Source organism: Phocoena sinus, chromosome 2, assembly GCF_008692025.1.
Source record: "Phocoena sinus isolate mPhoSin1 chromosome 2, mPhoSin1.pri, whole genome shotgun sequence".
NCBI classification, from domain to species: domain Eukaryota; kingdom Metazoa; phylum Chordata; class Mammalia; order Artiodactyla; family Phocoenidae; genus Phocoena; species Phocoena sinus.
Genome location: NC_045764.1, coordinates 92042303 through 92064966, shown reverse-complemented (window position 1 = coordinate 92064966; position 22664 = coordinate 92042303). Strand labels below are relative to the sequence as shown.

The following is a 22664-nucleotide window of genomic DNA, read 5'->3' as shown; positions in this document are numbered from 1 at the left end:
TAATAAATTTATTTATATTTGGCTGTGTTGGGTCTTCGTTACAGTGCGAGGGTTTCTCATTGCGGTGGCTTCTCTTATTGCAGAGCACAGGCTCTAGGCACGCAGGCTTCAGCAGTTGCGGCGTGCGGGATCAGTAGTTGTGGCTCACGGACTCTAGAGCGCAGGCTCAGTAGTTGTGGTGCACGGGTTTAGTTGCTCCACGACATGTGGGATCTTCCCAGACCAGGAGTTAAACCTGTGTCCCCTGCATTGGCAGGCGGGTTCTTAACCATTGAGCCACCAGGGAAGTCCTGTACCTAACTTTCTTATGTGTCCCATTGTTCCCTCCTGCTCCCTGCCATGCTCTCTCCCCTATTTCTTTAGAAGCCAGCATCCGTCCCTGTTTATTATATGTCATTGAGTAGGTGGGGCTGCTATGTCCTCAGCATAACCCACACGTGTTCCTTCTCCCACCACCCAAGCCCTGCATACCTAACCCCCAGCTCCTACTCCCTGCCCCCAGGCTATTTGGGGAGCATCTGAAGAGCCACAGGGCTCCCACCTTTATTCCCATCCTGAGAGTTCTGGGAGCCAGCCTGCCTTTCTAGGAGTCATTGATGAAAGTCTAGGACACTTTCACCCCAGAATCCTGTCACACTGCTGTTGTTTCCTTTCCTCTTTCCTGACCTTGGGTCCTGGAATGCTACTGCTTTGATGACTCCATAGCCTAAGGGCAGCTGTTTCTTGAGCTGTTGTGAGATGGTTCATTCTTGGCCCTGACTATCTTAGAAAGCCTGATGGCAATCCTGGAAGGATTTATTCTTCCTTTTGTGAGTTTGGTGGGGGAAGGGCAGGGGATATATTGTAATAAAAAGAGTATATATACATATATCTATATATAACACGACACAGAAATAAATCTGCAAGAGGTCTATCTACAAAAAAAAAAAAGATTAATGTAAAGGAGGGTCACAAGACCCTTAGTTATACCATCTCATCCTTTTCCTTCGTCGGTGGTATAGCTGCATAATATAAGCTCTTAACTGTCTAAAAGCACATGAAGAGGGGGAAAAAAAGAAGGGGAATAAAGGCATGGCTAGTAACAAAATAAAGATAGCCAATTCGTAAATAACTGAGATTTGCCTATAGTTAGACAAAGCAAATTCACATGTTGATTTTTATTCCATAGTCAGTCACTTAAGTTTTCATTTTACCCTCTCTGTTGTTACAAAATAAGCTGAGCTACTGACTATAGAAATTGTTATTTCCTTCTGGACACTAGATAGGTGAGACTCTCATTACAATTGTCACAATCTGTCTACCTCCCTTATTTACCCATACAAATACTTATATTAACAGAAGATGTCAGAACTGAAAGGGACCTCATATCAATAGGTATCAATTCCCCCTCTTTTATGAAGAGGAAACTAAGGTTCAGAGAGGTGAAAAGAGGCAGCATGCCAAAAAACACAACTCACATTAATAGGACAGCTGAGACATGAATCCAATTTCCTGAGTCCAGACCCAATGAGTACTGTTTCCATTACATGATATGGCCCTGACAGTGTCACCCACTGAACCACCCCAATCGATAACGTGGCCATTCAGTGGTTAGCAGCGTAAATAAGAAGAATCCCCGGGGGGACCTTGAAGATGGCGGAAGAGTAAGACGCGGAGATCGCCTTCCTCCCCACGGATACACCAGAAATACATCCACACGTGGAACAACTCCTACAGAACTCCTACTGAAGGCTGGCAGAAGACCTCAGACCTCCCAAAAGGCAAGAAACTCCCCACGTAACTGGGTAGGGCAAAAGAAAAAACAGAGACAAAAGAATAAGGACGGCACCTGCACCAGTGGGAGGGAGCTGTGAAGGAGGAAAAGTTTCCACACACTAGGAAGCCCCTCCGCGGGCGGAGACTGCGGGAGGCAGAGGGGGGAGTTTCGGGACCGCGGAGTAGTGCACAGCGACGGGTGCGGAGGGCAAAGCGGGGAGATTCCTGCACAGACGATCGGTGCTGACCGGCACTCACCAGCCCGAGTGGCTTGTCTGCTCACCCGCCGGGGCGGGCGGGGCTGCGAGCTGAGGCTCGGGTTTTGGTTTTGGACGGAGCTCAGGGAGAGGACTGGGGTTGGCGGCTTGAACATAGCCTGAAGGGGTTAGTGCACCACGACTAGCCGGGAGGGAGTTCGGGGAAAAGCCTGCACCGGCCGAAGAGGCAAGAGACTTTTTCTTCCCTCTTTGTTTCCTGGTGCGCGAGGAGAGGGGTTTAAGAGCGCTGCTTAAAGGAACTCCGGAGACGGGCGCGAGCCGCGGCTAAAAGCGCGAACCCCAGAGACGGGCGCGAGCCGCGGCTGAGGGCGCGAGCCCCAGAGACGGGCGCGAGCCCCCGAGACGGGCGCGAGCCCCCGAGACGGGCGCGAGCCCCCGAGACGGGCGCGAGCCCCCGAGACGGGCGCGAGCCCCCGAGACGGGCGCGAGCCGCGGCTGAAAGCGCAAACCCCAGAGACGGGCGCGAGCCGCGGCTAAAACCGCGGACCCCAGAGACGGGCGGGAGACGCTAAGGCTGCTGCTGCCGCCACCAAGGGGCCTGTGTGCGAGCACAGGTCACTCTCCACACCCCTCTTCCGCGGAGCCTGTGCAGCCCGCCACTGCCAGGTTCCCGGGATCCAGGGACAACTTCCCCGGGAGTACGCACGGCGGGTCTCAGGCTGGTGCAACATCACGCCGGCCTCTGCCGCAACGTCACGCTGCCTCTGCAGCCGCAGGCCCGCCCCGCACGTAGTGCCCCTCCTACCCCCATCCCCCAACCCCCGGCCTGAGTGAGCCGGAGGCCCCGAATCAGCGGCTCCTTTAACCCCGTCCTGTCTGAGCGAAAAAACAGACGCCCTCCAGCGACCTACACGCAGAGGCAGGGCCAAATCCAAAGCTGAGCTCCTGTGAGCTGTGAGAACAAAGAAGAGAAAGGGAAATCTCTCCCAGCAGCCACAGAAGCAGCGGATTAAAGCTCCACAATCAACTTGATATACCCTGCATCTGTGGAATACCTGAATAGACAAGGAATGATCCCAAATTGAAGAGGTGGAATTTAGGAGCGAGATCTATGATTTTTTTCCCTTTTCCTCTTTTTGTGAATGTGTACGTGTATGCTTCTGTGTGAGATCCTGTCTGTATACTCTTGCTTCCACCATTTGTCCTAGGGCTCTATCCGTCCATGACTTTTTTTTTAAAATTCTTTTTCTTAATAATTAAGTTTAATTGTAATAACTTTATTATACTTTACCTTCGTTCTTTCTTTCTTTCCTTCCTTCCTTCCCTCCTTTAGACAACGAATCACCCCAAATTGAGGAGGTGGTCTCAGGGAGCAGGATTTATGATTTTTCCCCCTTTACCTCTTTTTGTGAAGGTGTATGTGTATGCTTCTGTGTAAGATTTTCTCTGTATAGCTTTGCTTCCAACATTTGTCCTAAGGTTCTATCCGTCCTTTTTTTTTTTTTTCTAAATATTTTTTAATTCAATAACTATATTATACTTTATTTTATTTTTACTGTATCATCTTTCTTTCTGTCCTTTTTCCTTCTTTCCCTCCTTCCTTCCTTCCTCCCTCCCTCCCTCCCTCCTTTCTTTCCTTCTTTCTTCCTTCCTTCCTTTCCTCCTTTCCTTCTTTCTTTACTCATACTTCTACTAATTCTCCCTACTTTTTCTCCCTTTTATTCTGAGCTGTGTGGATGAAAGGCTCTTGGTGCTCCAGCCAGGAGTCAGGGCTCTGCCTCTGAGGTAGGAGAGCCAACTTCAGGACACTGGTCAACAAGAGACCTCCCAGCTCCACATAATATTAAACAGTGGAAATATCCCAGAGACCTCCATCTTAACACCAGCACCCAGCTTCACTCAACGACCAGCAAGCCACAGTGCTGGACAACCTATGCCAAACAACTAGCAAAACAGGAACACAACCCCACCCATTAGCAGAGAGGCTGCCTAAAATCATAATAAGGCCACAGACACCCCAAAACACACCACCAGACGTGAACCTGCCCACTAGAGAGACAAGATCCAGCCTCATCCAGCACAACACAGGCACTAGTCCCCTCCACCAGGAAGCCTACACAACCCACTGAAACAACCTTAGCCACTGGAGACAGACATCAAAAACAACGGGAACTACGAAAGTGCAGCCTGCAAAAAGGAGACCCCAAACACAGTAAGATAAGCAAAATGAGAAGACAGAAAAACACACAGCAGATGAAGGAGCAAGATAAAAACCCACCAGACCTAACAAATGAAGAGGAAATAGGCAATCTACCTGAAAAAGAATTCAGAATAATGATAGTAAGGATGATCCGAAATCTTGGAAGTAGAATGGACAAAATGCAAGAAACAGTTAACAAGGACCTACAAGAACTAAAGATGAAACAAGCAACGATGAACAATGCAATAAATGAAATTAAAATCACTCTAGATAGGATCAATAGCAGAATAACTGAGGCAGAAGAACGGATAAGTGACCTGGAAGATAAAGTAGTGGAAATAACTACTGCAGAGCAGAATAAAGAAAAAAGAATGAAAAGAACTGAGGACAGTCTCAGAGACCTCTGGGACAACATTAAACGCACCAACATTCGAATTATAGGGGTTCCAGAAGAAGAAGAGAAAAAGAAAGGGACTGAGAAAATATTTGAAGAGATTATAGTTGAAAACTTCCCTAATATGGGAAAGGAAATAGTTAATCAAGTCCAGGAAGCACAGAGGGTCCCATACAGGATAAATACAAGGAGAAACACGCCAAGACACATATTAATCAAACTGTCAAAAATTAAATACAAAGAAAGCATATTAAAAGCAGCAAGGGAAAAACAACAAATAACACACAAGGGAATCCCCATAAGGTTAACAGCTGATCTCTCAGCAGAAACCCTACAAGCCAGAAGGGAGTGGCAGGACATACTGAAAGTGCTGAAGGAGAATAGCCTGCAACCAAGACTACTCTACCCAGCAAGGATCTCATTCAGATTTGATGGAGAAATTAAAACCTTTACAGACAAGCAAAAGCTGAGAGAGTTCAGCACCACCAAACCAGCTTTACAACAAATGCTAAAGGAACTTCTCTAGACACGAAACACAAGAGAAGGAAATGATCTATAGTAGCGAACCCAAAACAATATATAAAATGGAAATAGGAACATACATATCGATAATTACCTTAAATGTAAATGGACTAAATGCTCCCACCAAAAGACACAGATTGGCTGAATGGATACAAAAACAAGACCCTTATATATGCTGTCTACAAGAGACCCACTTCAGAACTAGAGACACATACAGACTGAAAGTAAGGGGATGGAAAAAGATATTCCATGCAAATGGAAACCAAAAGAAAGCTGGAGTAGCAATTCTCATATCAGACAAAATAGACTTTAAAATAAGGACTATTAAAAGGGACAAAGAAGGACACTACATAATGATCAAGGGATCGATCCAAGAAGAAGATATAACAATTGTAAATATTTATGCACCCAACATAGGAGCACCTCAATACATAAGGCAAATACTAACAACCATAAAAGGGGAGATCAACAGTAACACATTCATAGTAGGGGACTTTAACACCCCACTTTCACCCATGGACAGATCATCCAAAATGAAAATAAATAAGGAAACACAAGCTTTAAATGATACATTAAGCAAGATGGACTTAATTGATATTTATAGGACACTCCATCCAAAAACAACAGAATACACATTTTTCTCAAGTGCTCATGGAACATTCTCCAGGATAGATCATATCTTGGATAGATCATATCTCCAGGATAGATAATATCTAGATCATATCACAAATCAAGCCTTGGTAAATTTAAGAAAACTGAAATTGTATCAAGTATCTTTTCCGACCACAACGCCATGAGACTAGATATCAATTACAGGAAAAGATCTTTAAAAAATACAAACACATGGAGGCTAAACAATACACTACTTAATAATGAAGTGATCACTGAAGAAATCAAAGAGGAAATAAAAAAATACCTAGAAACAAATGACAATGGAGACACAACGACCCAAAACCTATGGGATGCAGCAAAAGCAGTTCTAAGGGGGAAGTTTATAGCAATATAAGCCCACCTTAAGAAGCAGGAAACATCTCGAATAAACAACCTAACCTTGCACCTCAAGCAATTAGAGAAAGAAGAACAAAAAAACCCCAAAGCTACAGAAGGAAAGAAATCATAAAAATCAGAGCAGAAATAAATGAAAAAGAAATGAAGGAAACAATAGCAAAGATCAATAAAACTAAAAGCTGGTTCTTTGAGAAGATAAACAAAATAGATAAACCACTAGCCAGACTCATCAAGAAAAAAAGGGAGACGACTCAAATCAATAGAATTAGAAATGAAAAAGGAGAAGTAACAACTGACACTGCAGAAATAAAAAAAATCATGAGAGATTACTACAAGCAACTCTATGCCAATAAAATGGACAATCTGGAAGAAATGGACAAATTCTTAGAAATGCACAACCTGCCAAGACTGAATCAGGAAGAAATAGAAAATATGAACAGACCAATCACAAGCACTGAAATTGAAACTGTGATTTAAAACCTTCCAACAAACAAAAGCCCAGGACCAGATGGCTTCACAGGTGAATTCTATCAAACGTTTAGAGAAGAGCTAACACCTATCCTTCTCAAACTCTTCCAAAATATAGCAGAGGGAGGAACACTCCCAAATTCCTTCTACGAGGCCACCATCACCTTGATACCAAAACCAGACAAGGATGTCACAAAGAAAGAAAACTACAGGCCAATATCACTGATGAACATAGATGCAAAAATCCTCAACAAAATACTAGCAAACAGAATCCAACAGCACATTAAAAGGATCATACACCATGATCAAGTGGGGTTTATTCCAGGAATGCAAGGATTCTTCAATATACGCAAATCTATCAATGTGATAAACCATATTAACAAATTGAAGGAGAAAAACCATATGATCATCTCAATAGATGCAGAGAAAGCTTTCGACAAAATTCAACACCCATTTATGATAAAAACCCTCCAGAAAGTAGGCATAGAGGGAACTTTCCTAAACATAATAAAAGCCATATATGACAAGCCCACAGCAAACATCATCCTCAATGGTGAAAAACTGAAAGCATTTCCACTAAGATCAGGAACAAGACAAGGTTGCCCACTCTCACCAGTCTTATTCAACATAGTTTTGGAAGTTTTAGCCACAGCAATCAGAGAAGAAAAGGAAATAAAAGGAATCCAAATCGGAAAAGAAGAAGTAAAGCTGTCACTGTTTGCAGATGACATGATACTATACATAGAGAATCCTAAAGATGCTACCAGAAAACTACTAGAGCTAATCAATGAATTTGGTAAAGTAGCAGGATACAAAATTAATGCACAGAAATCTCTGGCATTCCTATATACTAATGATGAAAAATCTGAAAGTGAAATCAAGAAAACACTCCCATTTACCATTGCAACAAAAAGAATAAAATATCTAGGAATAAACCTACCTAAGGATACGAAAGACCTGTATGCAGAAAATTATAAGACACTGATGAAAGAAATTAAAGATGATACAAATAGATGGAGAGATATACCATGTTCTTGGATGGGAAGAATCAACATTGTGAAAATGACTCTACTACCCAAAGCAATCTACAGATTCAATGCAATCCCTATCAAACTACCACTGGCATTTTTCACAGAACTAGAACAAAAAATTTCGCAATTTGTATGGAAACACAAAAGACCCCGAATAGCCAAAGTAATCTTGAGAACGAAAAAAGGAGCTGGAGGAATAAGGCTCCCTGACTTCAGACTATATTACAAAGCAACAGTAATCAAGACAGTATGGTACTGGCACAAAAACAGAAAGATAGATCAGTGGAACAGGATAGAAAGCCCAGAGATAAACCCACGCACATATGGACACCTTATCTTTGATAAAGGAGGCAGGAATGTACAGTGGAGAAAGGACAGCCTCTTCAATAAATGGTGCTGGGAAAACTGGACAGGTACATGTAAAAGTATGAGATTAGATCACTCCCTAACACCATACACAAAAATAAGCTCAAAATGGATTAAAGACCTAAATGTAAGGCCAGAAACTATCAAACTCTTAGAAGAAAACATAGGAAGAACACTCTATGACATAAATCACAGCAAGATCCTTTCTGACCCACCTCCTAGAGTAATGGAAATAAAAACAAAAATAAACAAATGGGACCTAATGAAACTTCAAAGCTTTTGCACAGCAAAGGAAACCATAACCAAGACCAAAAGACAACCCTCAGAATGGGAGAAAACATTTGCAAATGAAGCAACTGACAAAGGATTAATCTCCAAAATTTACAAGCAGCTCATGCAGCTCAATAACAAAAAAACAAACAACCCCATCCAAAAATGGGCAGAAGACCTAAATAGACATTTCTCCAAAGAAGATATACAGAATGCCAACAAACACATGAAAGAATGCTCAACATCATTAATCATTAGAGAAATGCAAATCAAAACTACAATGAGATATCATCTCACACCAGTCAGAATGGCCATCATCAAAAAATCTAGAAACAATAAATGCTGGAGAGGGTGTGGAGAAAAGGGGACACTCTTGCACTGCTGGTGGGAATGTGAATTGGTTCAGCCACTGTGGAGAACAGTATGGAGGTTCCTTAAAAAACTACAAATAGAATTACCATATGACCCAGCAATCCCACTACTTGGCATATACCCTGAGAAAACCAAAATTCAAAGAGAGTCATGTACCAAAATGTTCATTGCAGCTCTATTTACAATAGCCAGGACATGGAAACAACCTAAGCGCCCATCATCGGATGAATGGATAAAGAAGATGTGGCACATATACACAATGGAATATTACTCAGCCTTAAAAAGAAATGAAATTGAGCTATTTGTAATGAGATGGATAGACCTAGAATCTGTCATACAGAGTGAAGTAAGTCAGAAAGAAAAAGACAAATACCGTATGCTAACACATATATATGGAATTTAAGGGAAAAAAATGTCATGAAAAACCTTGGGGTAAGATAGGAATAAAGACGCAGACCTACTGGAGAACGGACTTAAGGATATGGGGAGGGGGAAGGGTGAGTTTTGACAGGGCGAGAGAGAGTCATGGACATATACACACTAACAAACGTAGTAAGGTAGATAGCTGGGGGGAAGCAGCCGCAAGGCACAGGGATATTAGCTCGGTGCTTTGTGACAGCCTGGAAGGGTGGGATGGGGAGAGTGGGAGGGAGGGAGACGCAAGAGGGAAGACATATGGGAACATATGTATATGTATAGCTGATTCACTTTGTTGTAAAGCAGAAACTAACACACCATTGTAAAGCAATTATACCCCAATAAAGATATTTAAAAAAAAAAAAGAAGAATCCCCAAACCTCTGGTTGTTTGCAGATGGTCGCCAGAGAACCATGATGACAAAGAGGATCATGGAGAACAGCAACCGCCAGATGGCATCATCCACCCACAGCTCCCGCCAATCCTACCAAAAGGGGAAAAAATACATTTATATACATTATCTTAACCCTTTGTTCGCAAAACCCTTTGCATAGAACAAGAACTACTTGTTTATTCATTCAACTTATATTTACTAAGGGCCTGCTATATATGCTAACAAGCACTGCACCAAGCACAAAGTGAATGAACCTAATTTCTTCCCTTGTAGTGATTACCATTGTTAAAGAAAAGGCACTAACCAAACAGAGTGCTTGTCAATGCTTCGTTATAGCTCTGAGAATCTTTAGGGAAGGGTTTTTACATAAGGTAAGAGAAAGTAACATCAGGTTGTTATTTTTTATAATTTTCGTTTTCATTTATTTAGTTTTACCAAAACAGAGCCATAGCTGCCTCCAAAGAAATGCTACTGGCCATAGTCTTTGTGCTCAGATCTTAAGGACATGGTTTTTACTCAGATTAGCATTATTCACACATACTTAGTATTTAAGACTCTGGATTTCTTATTTGAGAATTTTTAGTTAAAGCAAAATTGGGTTATGGCAGACTGTAGTTATCACTTATAAAATTCTCTTGAACTACTAGTATATATAGTATATGATACATATAGAATACTCAGGAGGAGAGAAGCATACTAACCCTCAGAGTGGAGACCTAACCCTAATTTTTTTTTTTTTTTTTTGCGGTACGCGGGCCTCTCACTGTTGTGGCCTCTCCCGCTGCAGAGCACAGGCTCCGCGGCATGTGCAATCTTCCCAGACCGAGGCACGAACCCGTGTCCCCTGCATCCGCAGGCGGACTCTCAACCACTGCGCCAGCAGGGAAGCCCTAACCCTAATTTTTTATAAGGTACAAACCTTACCACTGTCATCAACATCATTGTCTGTGTATAACAAACAGTACACTATTCCTAAATGCATGTGTTTGTTAACTCACCGACTGACAAGTCACTATCCTGAACTTCATGGTTGTCCAGATGATAAACACAATAGATGCTAAGAGGAAATATAAAACGTGGTCAGTATGAATGTTGGTTTATATCCCCAATTACATTCTCCAATTCTGGTTAAGTGGAATCCCCCACATCCCTAACCCCCAAACATCACCGTCACTTTCTGTTATTTTAACATATTTATTCAATACAAATTTACTTAATTACTCTATACAAGGCCCATGTACTCTTGTCAAACCTTTCTGTACTTAAAGAATAGTTTTGTTTACTACCTGGCTACTTCAGTAACCCTGAGAATTGTAAATGAAGTTATTGGAAACGTGGCTTTTCCCAGCAATATCAATAATACAATTTTTTCCCTTCCTTTATCCTTAGTATAGTAATGCTAATTTTTCTTTAGCTGGTCAGATGGGGAAAAAAAAGGCTGATAAAATGACTGCAGGACAAACATAACTGTTGGTTCCAATCACAGGCCAGACTTCACTTTTCCCGCGACAAGGGCCAAAAGGCAGAAAATAAGCCTACTTTGGCTATGGTCTACCTAATGTCTATATTTTATGCATGCTTAGTAACATACGTAAAAGGAGTATAATGGTAATGTACCCTAACCTAAAATACTATAGCTATTTAATAAAACCAAGTAAGTATTAATGTCTTCTAAAAGGAATCTGAATGCTCTATGGCACTCAAGCTAACTTGGCTCAAGAAAAAGAATGGAGACAGGATATACTAACAGCTGAATTAATTTTCATCTATTATACTTAAACTAAATGGTTCTCAACCTTTTTTGAACCACAGACTCCTTGGAGAATGACAAAAGCTAAAGACCCCTTCCCCAAGTAAAATGCACAAAACTTTTCTATGTAATTTTACAGAGCACACCTATAACCTCTCAGGTTAAGAATCTCTGTTCTAAAAGGATCACATTTAAACATCAGGAAGAAAGTCCCCAACTTACCTGCCACTGCCAAGATAAGTGTGTTGGTGAAATGTCGGTACAAAGAGAGTTTTACAATGTTCCTCCGAAGTTTTAATAGCTTCATTGTTTGAGTCAGGCTAATAAATATGTGTTTGAAGGTCAAGGAAATCAACATTCAGAAAAACCATAAGCTATTAAATTAATCCTCAAGTTTCTGAGGATGTGGGGTTATAATGATAGAGCTATGGATCCCAGAGGCCTTACAGCTCTCTTATTCTCAATCTCACAAACACCCCAAGCTTCACCATGATTAATAAGAAAGTCTTCATTTTTAATGAGATACTGAAGAGAAGACAGAACCAGGATAAAATGAGAATGGAGAAAAATAAGAAGAAAAAAGAGGAAAATATTAAAAAGAGAAATAAAGACAGGAAGCAGCTTTCTAGAGAAACAAAAAGAAAAAAGAAAAAGAATGACAAATGGAAGAAAATGAAATGAAAATGAGTAACAGGTAAGGGAAGAGAAGTTAGCATTATCTTCTCTCTTCCTTTAAGGTAGGTAGCTCTGTTCTCACTGTCCCAGGTAATCCAGTCTAGGGTCATAAATACACTTGTGCCTACAACCTTCCAGAGTTCTACACTTAGACCCCTTGTGCCATATTAAGAGAACAGCCATCAGCTGCCAGATCAATCCTGAATTAAAAGGACAGTACAATTACAATTGGCTGAGTATTCCTCGCAGTTAGGCTCTAAAAGTAATGACTCTCCATTTTCAGAACATTATTCCCAAGCAGAAGTTGCCACGGAAGACAGGAAGGGAATTGATGACTACTGAAGAGGATATCTGCTCTCATGTCTGACTTTCAGAATGAGCAGATACAAAAATGAATGAGGTGGAGCTTGGTCTGTGCTTTGACAAAGACTTATTAACAAGCTGCTACCTAAACACTGGGTTATCTCATTGTTTGGTCCAGTCCCACTTTCCTCTCCCCACTCCTCCCAATATTTATAGAGGTTCACAAAGCACACTTGAAAGATATTGATCTAGAAAAGCTTGACCATTTGAAGCAAGAACACTTCAATTTCAAAGATTTTTGATATATGATCATCTACTCAAATCCATAAAATTATTATTTTGTTTACATTCAGCCATTTATAACAGTTTATCAAGACAGTAATATTGCACATAGAAGCAAATACACAAAAACCAACACAAATTAAAAAAAAAAAAGGATAAAAGTCCCAAAAGTCAAATCCTTCATCCAATAGGCCAAGTCCCTAATAAACAGTATTTAATTTTAAGAAGCAAGAGAAAAAGATTACTTAAATAGAAATTTGTCTGTTACGTGCTGACTGACTTCACCTGTAAATGAATCAATATTTACTTCAAAGAGTGGAAGCCTTCAGACAATCCCAAGTCAGCTTTTGAACAGGGATATAAAACACTTACCCTGTAACGATTTAAATATGCTAAACCTACATAGTATTTTAAGAGAGTCAAACAACCTTATGTAGTCCCCAAACCACATTTAAAGCATCAAAATCTTTTCATAATTTTCAAAGCATTTAATAATTCCTAGAGGCTGAAAGAAATGTCAGGAGCAGAGCGGCCAGTGATTCTAACGCTAAGTGGGGTGCACAAATAAGTCCAAAATCAAAGTGAAATGTTCATAAAAAAAAAAAAAAAGGAAAGCCACAAGCTTTTATCTTGTGCTCAGATCACAGTCACCAATTTCTGATGCAATTTTAAAACTTAAAACCAAAAAAACTGCTTACCTGAGGCCTCAGGTTGTTAGACTAAAAACACCCTAATCCCAGACTAAGGAGTAATCAACAAAACTGTTAAAAAGAAAAAAAAAAACCTTTGCAGAAAGATCAATGGAAACCCATCTCCAAAAGGAGAAAATGGACTGCCATCAAAGAATCCAATGAGAAGGATATCCACCAGCACAGGGCAGTGTCTAGGAAAGCCAAGGGGATAAAGGCCAAGGAAGCAAGATCAGTCTGGGCCTGCAGACAAAGAAAAAGAGGTGGTGAAAAAAGAGATGTCCAGAGAGGAACAGAGATGAAACCAGCACAAGATTCTGCATTTATATAATCATCTGGAGTGGTTTTGCATTTGAACTGAAAGAAAACAAAAAGGTAGTAACATTTGGCACCTGCATCGTTCTTCCCTTCTGATAAACCATCATGTATAATATACAGCTATAAGCATTTCACACAAATTGTTGATTACAATCTCAGTACAACGAAACGTGCTGCCAACTAATAAGTGTTTTTTAATACAGAGTTATAACGTGCTAATAGAGTTCTTAGCACCCTAAGATCGATGGTAAGAAGCGACCACACCAAAAACTTTATGGCAGTATAAGTTCCCATTCCATCCTATCAGTTCCCATCATTTTGGTTTTGGCTATAAGTCCTAAAGACCCTTCTCATATTTAAAATTACTGCATCATTAATATACTAAGAATTATTGATTTCTGGAACTGTAATATACAATGTATTTTTCAAAATAAGATGTAAGGCAAGTATCTATCTCCAAAACTATGCTGCTTGCTTTCATAAAGTTTAAGACGCTATTTATTTAACCCTAACTACCCAATCACCAGGGCATTACTGAAAGGATATCCATAAAATAATACAGGCATCAATTGCTGAGAGGGCCAGGTTTACTATCAAAGCCAAGGGATAAGAAAAATACTACAGCAGCAGAAGAAAGAAAATGAAATTGACAGGTGGTTAAAGTTGCTGAAAGTCTAAGGAAATTACATACAGAGGACAGTGTGGTTTGAAAACCAAATTTGCATCCATAAAGTGTTTCATTTAAGGGGCAATTTGTTGCAAAACTTACTGAGCCCAGTTTAATTGAGAGAAAAGTTTACAGCATTTACCATCTTGAATCTAACAAGTTATTGCAGACAGAAATTTTTAAATAAATAGGAAAATAACTGGAATGACCTAGGGAGGCCCACTTCTTCACATTAATCCAGCTCTAACATAAATTTCTTTATCACATATGTCTCAGTGCTTTGGTTTCCTTCCCTAACAAAAGGCATAATTATGTAATTGTAAATAATTATGTAAAGTATCATCAGTTGAATTTTAAGAAAGCCTCTGAAATGCAAGTGCTGATTAAGCAAAGAGCACTGTCACTTTAAAACAAAAATCAGATTAACCAGCAAGTGCATGATTACAATGTTTGTCACTTACGCAAGAATGGAGCCAGCTGCTCCATTGCTGCTTCCCACTGGGGAACTAGTAAATAAGCAGTAATCTGGGGACAGGTGGGAAAGCGTTCATTCCCCATCACACATTAAATTTATGAAGCTCTAATAGATAGATTAAAAAGAAAAAATGAATTATACATACGTTTGGTAAACCACAGCTCAAAGGTGACTTAGAGGAAGTAGTAAAGAAGCCCACAGACATTTCCAATTAACCTCCTCAAGACAAAAACTATATTATCTGAAATGACCACAAAAATTCTGATTAAGCAATACTGACCCCAGTAACTCTGAGGACCCCTTCCATGCCAGAGAACAAAAGATAAAGAGCTCCTGCTACCACAACCTTGTGAAGAGTGACTCCAAGGCGAGGCCTAAAGAGGAAGCAAAGAAATGAGTACAAATGCAACAAACCCCGAGACAAGCTAAGTAACAAAAACTCATGTTGATTAACGCAGGCCAACAACTTAACAGATATAAGCCAGACATACTTGATTCAGCTGAGGAAAAACTCAGACAGACATATGGTCTTAAATCAAGACAGTGAACTCTAGAACTTGAGATCCGGTCCCTGGTTACTGCATTTTTAAAAAAACTTTTTATTACAGAGAATTCTGAAACATATTCAATAGTATAATGAACCCCTATAAAACCATCATCCAGTCCCAAAAGCCATCTAATCCTGCCCCATGCACACCTTATCCACTTCCATCCTCCCATACTATTCTGAAACAAATCCTAGATCTTACCTTTTATTTATATGTATTTCCGTATGTTTTTAAACAGATATGGACTTTGAAAAAACATAACCACAATATTATCAAATCTAAAAATGTTAACAATTCCTTAATACAATCAAAATCTTATTAAAACTCATTAGTCTGTTATCAAGCTCAAAGTCCAGCAAAATGTGAAAAGTCTGAGTAGCTTCTGTGTCAAGGAGGAAAAATCTTAGATCCTTGATACTCAAAGTACCTCTGAATCAGAATCTACGTTTTAACAAGATCCCCAGGTGATTCATTAGTGCATTACATTATGAGGTGCACTGCCTTAAATCATGTCTACCTAAGGCTTAGCAATATTTGTCCTTATATTTTGTTATATGCTAGAAAAACTGCAAATGAGCAGGAATTTATTTCCCCAATGGTGTTATCTTAGAAACCCAGAATACTGCCTGGCATACAGGAGGCAACCACATATGTTAAATGAACATATACATTTTAAAAGTGAGAACCCCCCATTCCCCTAATCCCATTTAAAGCAAAACTCCTTTAAATAAATGAATAAATTTAAAAAATTAAAGTCCCCCATTTCTTTAATTCCACTTAAAGCAAAACTCCTTGAATAACTGTCTATACCTAACTCCAATTCCTCTCCCCCTATTTAAGAGAGAATTCCCCTTATTCTCTCTTAAACTCACTCCAATCAAGCTTTTTGTCCTACCCCTTCATCAAAGCTGTTCTCATTTAAGGTCGCTAATATCCTCCATGTAGTTAAATCCAGTGATCACTTCTCAATCCTCTTACTTGACACAATTAATCACTCCCCCCTTGAAACAGTGTTCAGCTTTGTCTTCCACTTCACTGGTCACTACTCAATTTCCTCTGTCCTAATTCTACTTCACCTCATTGACTTCTAAATAATAATAGTCCAAGGGCTCAGTCCTTTGACCTCTTCTCTGTATACACTCACTTCCTTGATGATCACATCCAGTCTTAATGGCTTTAAATAACAGCTACATCCTTATGACTCCCAAATTTATATCTCTGCCTTAATTTCTCCCTCCTACTTCCCTCATTTGGATATCTAACTGACCTTCTAATCCTGCCTCCACTCCAAATTTATTCCATTTAAGATCTTCCTGAACTCAGTAAACGTCAGTTCCGTCCTTCCACTTGCTTAGATCAAAATAGTTGACATTATCCTTGATTCTAGATCAAAATAGTTGGCATCATCCTTGATTCCTCTTTCACATCACACATTTGATCTACCAGCAAAGTCTACTGGCTCTACCTTCAAAATATAAAAGAATCTGACCACATCTTAACATTTCTTCCCCTGGTGTACATATAGCTTCTTCACCAACTTGGATCTTTGCTTAACTGCCAAAGTGAAGCCTTCCTTGAGCACCATATTTACAAATGAAAGTTCCACCTCCTGCCTAGAACTCTATATGCTTTCCCTGCTTTATCTGCTCACTGACATATTAGATTTTTCATTCACGTATTTTTATTTTACTCACGTATTTTTATCTGTGCACCAGTCTGTCCACAAATGTAAACTCCAAGTCTTTTGTTTTCTTGCTGTATCCCTAGGGCCTAGAATGTCTAATATATAGAAGGCACTCAAGAATGCTCTTCCCATTAAAAAAATATGATTTGCAAGAATACTTTGGAAGAGGAAAGTCACAGTAAGTTTAAAAGTTTGATGTTTCAATGTCATTTGCTATACTGCAAGTTTTCCTGCAGATGCTCCTTAAATTCTAAGTAGTAAAATGAAACACTAATATTTTTCCAACTTTTACAAATCTACAATATTTCAGATACCTTTGATTTCAGAAATATTTCTTATATCGACTTTCAGAATTACACTGGAAACCTGTAACACTGTTTCAATTTAATCAGCATTTTAATTTGCTCTTCCATATAGGAAGTTAATACTTACTTGACTATGCCATATCCCAGACTAACTATGATGACCAGGGTTCGAGCCAGTGAGCGTTTAACTGCTGAAAGCAGCTCTGCAAGGATCAGGGCACCTTGGACTGTAAGGAAGAAAAAAGGAGGGAAAAACGCAGTATGTAAACTAGGTTTGGGAAAAGGCACAATTCTAGAACCAGAATGTAGATTTCTAACACTCTTCAGAATAAGCACTGATATTAGTCCTACTTAAAAAGAATACCTCTTCTGCGATGTTTACAAGTACAAGCTGATATCACTTAGTATCTTACTCATGTGGATAGCAATCTGGGTGTGCTCAATTTACCTTCCCCCTCCACCTCCCGCTTCACTAAAACCTCAGCAAAATACCTCAGCCTACTTCAACAATTTATAGCATCTAAGGAATATTCCTCCCAGTTTAAAAAACTGTGAAATATAGCTACCTATATGTAGGAGAGCACAAAACACAACACAGAATTTTCAACTCACTTTCACATCTATTATTTTCAAGCCATTTCAAAGACCAGGGAAAGATCTAATTAGTATATCTTGCAACAAGAATTATTAAGAATTAAATGGTCTGATGAGAGAGAACTGAAGCTATCACAAAAAAAACTTCAGGGCTTCCCTGGTGGCGCAGTGGTTGAGAGTCCGCCTGCCGATGCAGGGGACGCGGGTTTGTGCCCCGGTCCGGGAAGATCCCACATGCCACGGAGCGGCTGCGCCCGTGGGCCGTGGCCACTGGGCCTGCGTGTCCGGAGCCTGTGCTCCGCGGCAGGAGGGGCCACGGCAGTGAGAGGCCCACGTACCGCAAAAAAAAAAAAAAAAAACTTCAGTACGAAACAATTTCTATCACTACCTGTTCACCTTACTAAACCATAAATACCCTCCTATTTTCTTGGTATTACTATATTTTACCAACCCCGCCCCCCAACCCAGTATCTCTGAAATCAAGGTAGGTCTTACAATCAATGGCATCTTACAATTAAATTAGCAGTATTTACCTTCTTTCTTAGATGCATATAATAATGGTACCTTAAAAATCAACAGCAACTGATATTCAATAATGATAATAACAGTCCCAAAGTGGCCACTACTGTAGTAACTTTTGTGGGTTTATTTCAATAAAATTACTCTTAAATAACTGAACCCACAATTTAAGAGATTAAAAACAAAGTCATAATCATAGTGATTCTGCTTAAGTTATTCTAATAATTAAGTAACTGCAAAGTAACAGCTACTTAATGACTGCTGACCTTAGGAAAATCGTCTTAAGTTTCACCTGCCAATCACTAACAAACTGGCAAACATTTTTTGGTCACATACCAGATTCTCCTTTGTATCGGATATTCTGAAATTCTGCATAGAAGACAGCTTTCTCAAGCATTCCCAGGAAGATGACAGCACCAATCCAAAACTGAATTCTCAGGAGATCTCTCCAATAGCAAGCAGACCATGCCAGCCACAGAACACCAAATAGGACATATACAATACACATCACCATGAAAAACTGTCATCCAAGTGGGTAAAAGAGAAAAAGAAGGATTAAGGCCAAGAGCCAATTTAGAATCAATACACAGTCTTAACATAATGTAAAAAATATACATACTACATATACATAAAAATATACATATACATAAAAATATACATATACATATTTTATTTCTTTGAAGTTCAATACTAAGATGAAAAAACTGTCTCCTCTCGGGCAGAGAGAGACTACCTAAGAGTTTCCCTTAGAGAGTGACCAGTCTTTTGTATTAAAAGAGTTTTTTCAACTCACAATCTAAAATTATTTAAATGAAGACAATGAGAGGAAAAAAGGCACGGTAGGGTTAGGATACAGCTGAAGGCAAGGAAACACAACAGAGTGGGAAAACTATAAAAGTACAAGGAAAAAGAAAAAAACTCCACAAACAAAAGAAATCTGAAAACAGATTAAGGATGTTCTCAGACACACAGACTGAAAAGGAGAAAGTGTCATCATTTACTCATCCTAAATGGGATCAGAAACTATAGGGTTTTAAGAAGTACCCCATTTTGGATCCTAGAGAGGATGTGAGAGGTGAAATGACCTTTGAGGTACTTTCCAACTCTAAAATTCCACAAGTCACTGACTTCATTTTACAAATGAGAAAATGAGGCACAGGGGGGTTCACTGACACTTCCAAGATCACATTCTAGTAGGAAGTAAGTACAGAACTACAAGCAGTATTTTCTGAACTGTTCAGGAACAAGTCTTTAATACTGCCACAAAACATGGACAATCTTTCAAGCTAAACTCATTTAATGTTGAGGTTAAAGAATATAAGTTCACTTACAATCATCAATGGGTATTCTTCAAGCGTGAGGTATTCATAGGGACCTTTCACTTCAACAGTCACTGCCAAAACACAGTCCTCAGAATTAATGTAAAGAATGAAAAAATTAAACAAGAACATTGTCTGATATTTGATTAAATTAATGAAAACTCCATTGGGTAATTTACTTTTACCATTTCAATCCTGGTGAATATTACATTTGTAAAGCACTCTGAAATTCATAAAGTGTTCTGATGGTTTGTGCTGTGTCCTGCACAGGCCTCAGCATGACTCTGCTCTAGTCACTACCTTAGGTGGAAAAGCCCTCTGTTCCCATACTCACATCCTTTAAAGACTAAGTTGAATGTATTTCCTCCACAAAACCTGGTGAGCTGCCCAAGTGGAACTATTCCCCATCTCCTCTAAATTCCAAACATACTTCATGTATGCTTTTTCTTACATCACTAATATGCTTTGAAAGTATTGGACTTCATTCCTTCATTCTGCTGCCCTCTTTTTTCTTTTCTCTCTCCTTACCTATATTTTCCTACTGCTTTCTTTCATTTTTACCTACTTTAACTTTATGTGACTTTCATAATTAATATATCATTTTCAGAAGGTGCTTAATAATAAGGAAGTATTTAATGAAGCAGAACAAATGACAGTAACAAGAATTTGAAAGATTTGCCTTCCTGAAGCAAACCTATAACTACTTTAAAATTGTAAGTGATAAAACTACTTGGATAAATATTAAGTATGATTAATAAATAAACTGATTTATCTAAGAAGTGATATCTATCACCAGAGAGAGACTATTCAACAAAAATTTCCTACTAATTTTTATCAAGCAAAAAGGACATACCATTATTAAAAGTAAATCAGGTCTAATACTTATATTAGAGCATCCCATAATAGCAATCACAAAAATTTCATAGCTGAACTGGTTAGTAATCTAAGCCCTCTTAATTTAATAAAAGAGTAAATAAAATAATTAGTAAATATTTGTCAATTCTTTGTTGACTCTACAGCAGGGGTCAGCAAAATATAGCACATGGACCAAATCTGGCCATCTATTCCAAAGTTTTATTGGAAAATAGTCACATCCACCTACTTACATACTGTTGATGGCTACATTTACACCACAGTGGCAGAGCTGGGTAGTTGTAGCAGAGAGAATATTTACTATCTGGCACTTTAAGAAAAAGTTGGCTAATCCCTGCTCTATGCTAAAATATAACATACATTTACTGAGCACTTACCATGTGACACACACTATGGAAAATACAGGAGATGGAAAGATGTAGAGGATGTTTTCTGCCATCTAGTGGATTACTATCTTCAGGGGACAGAGAGTTGGAAAGCAACAGAGAACTGTGCCCCTGAGCCAAACCCAGAAGGATGAGTGTGTATTTTCTATGATGAAGTAAAAAGCCATCCAGGTAGAGGACATTACATGAACGAAGACTGGTGTGAAAATGCATGATATATTTAAAGAACATGTAGTTCGAGACTCCATATGGTACCATACAGTAACATTTTGACACAAGGCAGCAAAAGGTAAACTGGGACAATTTGTAGAGTTTGTAAGCCTTGCTGCAGAATTGGACATTTTATAGTAACAGGAAGATATCAAAGGTTTTAATGAAGGTAAGAAAGATGATAAAAGTGTTTTAGAGAGAGAATTTTAGGACTTTCACAAGGTGTAGTTAAGTTTTGAGTATCGTCTTTTTAGTTCCAAACAACAGATGTATAAAACAAAAACAAAAAAGAGAGGAAACAAAAAGGACATGAGCTCAAAAACAAGATAAACAGCTCCATGTATCAAAACTGAACAAAAACTCAGAACAGTGCATGAGGTTGAATCCATGGTCATGGTGGACTCTGGGCCCCAAAGTATGCTACAGTAGTTGAGCGTGCAGCTCCTGTGGGATCACTGAAATTAGTAGGAGTCTAAGATAAAGGGGAAGCAGAGCCAGATTTGATGCATGAAGAGCCTGAAGTAGAGTGGAGCAAGGTTTCTTCTCCACCCTTTTCAAAGAAAGAAGGTACAAGGTAAATCTTGGCAAATGCTCCTTGAAGACTATTACTCATTAGGAAGCCATGGGCCTAGATACAGGAGGATATACATATGTCTTGGGTCTAGAAACTGCCAGGCCACCTCTGGTTTGCCTAGATCTGCTATATTCCATATTACTATGGAGAATAAGACCCATCTCTGTCTTGGGAATTAAACATTCAATACAAGAATCCATAAAAAACAAAAGTTTAAAATTAAGTCAAATGAAATAAAGAATAAAGACGAAAGTAGAAACTAATGAAATAGACAATGAAATAGAAAAATGAACAAAACCAGAAGCTGGTTCATTGGGATAAAAATATAGTAAAATAGAATTCTAGAAATATTTTAAAAGTTAAAAAGAGAAGTCACAAAAGCAATATTAAGAATAAAAAAAGATTTTTTTTTTTGTAAAGTAATATCATTACTAACTTTAGGCTAGCAAATTTGAAATCTTGAATGAAATGGACAATTTCTCAGTGGGAAAAAAAAGAAAAACCCTGATTCAAGGAAAAACAGAAAAACTAAAGCTAAAATACTTATTACTATTAAAGAAAATAAATCGGTTGTTGGGACTCCGCTGGTGGTCCAGTGGTAAAGAATCAACCTTCCAAAGCAGGGGATGTGGGTTCGATCCCTGGTTGGAGAACTAAGATCCCACATGCTGCGGGGCAACTAAGCCCTCGTGCCACAACTACTGAGCCTGCGTGCCTCAACTGGAGAGCCCAAGTGCCACAAACTACAGAGCTCACGCACTCTGGAGCCTGCACACCACAACTAGAGAGAAGCCCATGTGCCGCAACAAAAGATCCTGCGTGCTGCAACTAAGACCTGACACAGCCAAAAATAAAATAAAGAAAGAAAGAAAGAAAATATATCAGTTGTTTAAAATCCTCATGGCATGGGACTTCCCTGGTGGTCAAGTGGTTAAGACCCCGTGCTTCCACTGCAGGGCGATCCCTGGTCGGGGAACTAAGATCCTGCATGCTGCACAGTAAGCCAAAAAAAAACCCCAAAAAACCAAAAACCTTCATGAGGGAAAAAAAGAACATCAGGCCAAAACACTATCATAAG

The 22664-nt window shown here is 39.3% G+C and overlaps 1 protein-coding gene across 5 annotated transcripts in view; it reads right to left on the bottom strand.

Moving 5' to 3' along the window:
- Nucleotides 1-22664, bottom strand: part of TMEM87A (transmembrane protein 87A) — a 51770-nt gene that overhangs the window by 12770 nt on the left and 16336 nt on the right. For 2 of the 5 annotated variants that reach the window (XM_032619124.1, XM_032619145.1), the window contains exons 8-15: nucleotides 19556-19617; nucleotides 18561-18744; nucleotides 17239-17338; nucleotides 14855-14948; nucleotides 13979-14050; nucleotides 11388-11496; nucleotides 10414-10472; nucleotides 9402-9505 (exon numbers count right to left, since the gene is read on the bottom strand). In XM_032619124.1, coding sequence (XP_032475015.1) covers nucleotides 9402-9505; nucleotides 10414-10472; nucleotides 11388-11496; nucleotides 13979-14050; nucleotides 14855-14948; nucleotides 17239-17338; nucleotides 18561-18744; nucleotides 19556-19617 — 784 coding nt within the window. Of the gene's footprint in view, nucleotides 1-9401; nucleotides 9506-10413; nucleotides 10473-11387; nucleotides 11499-13288; nucleotides 13358-13978; nucleotides 14051-14560; nucleotides 17339-18560; nucleotides 18745-19555; nucleotides 19618-22664 lie in introns of all 5 variants that reach the window. The other 3 variants (XM_032619154.1, XM_032619135.1, XR_004347984.1) reach the window with 2 other exon arrangements.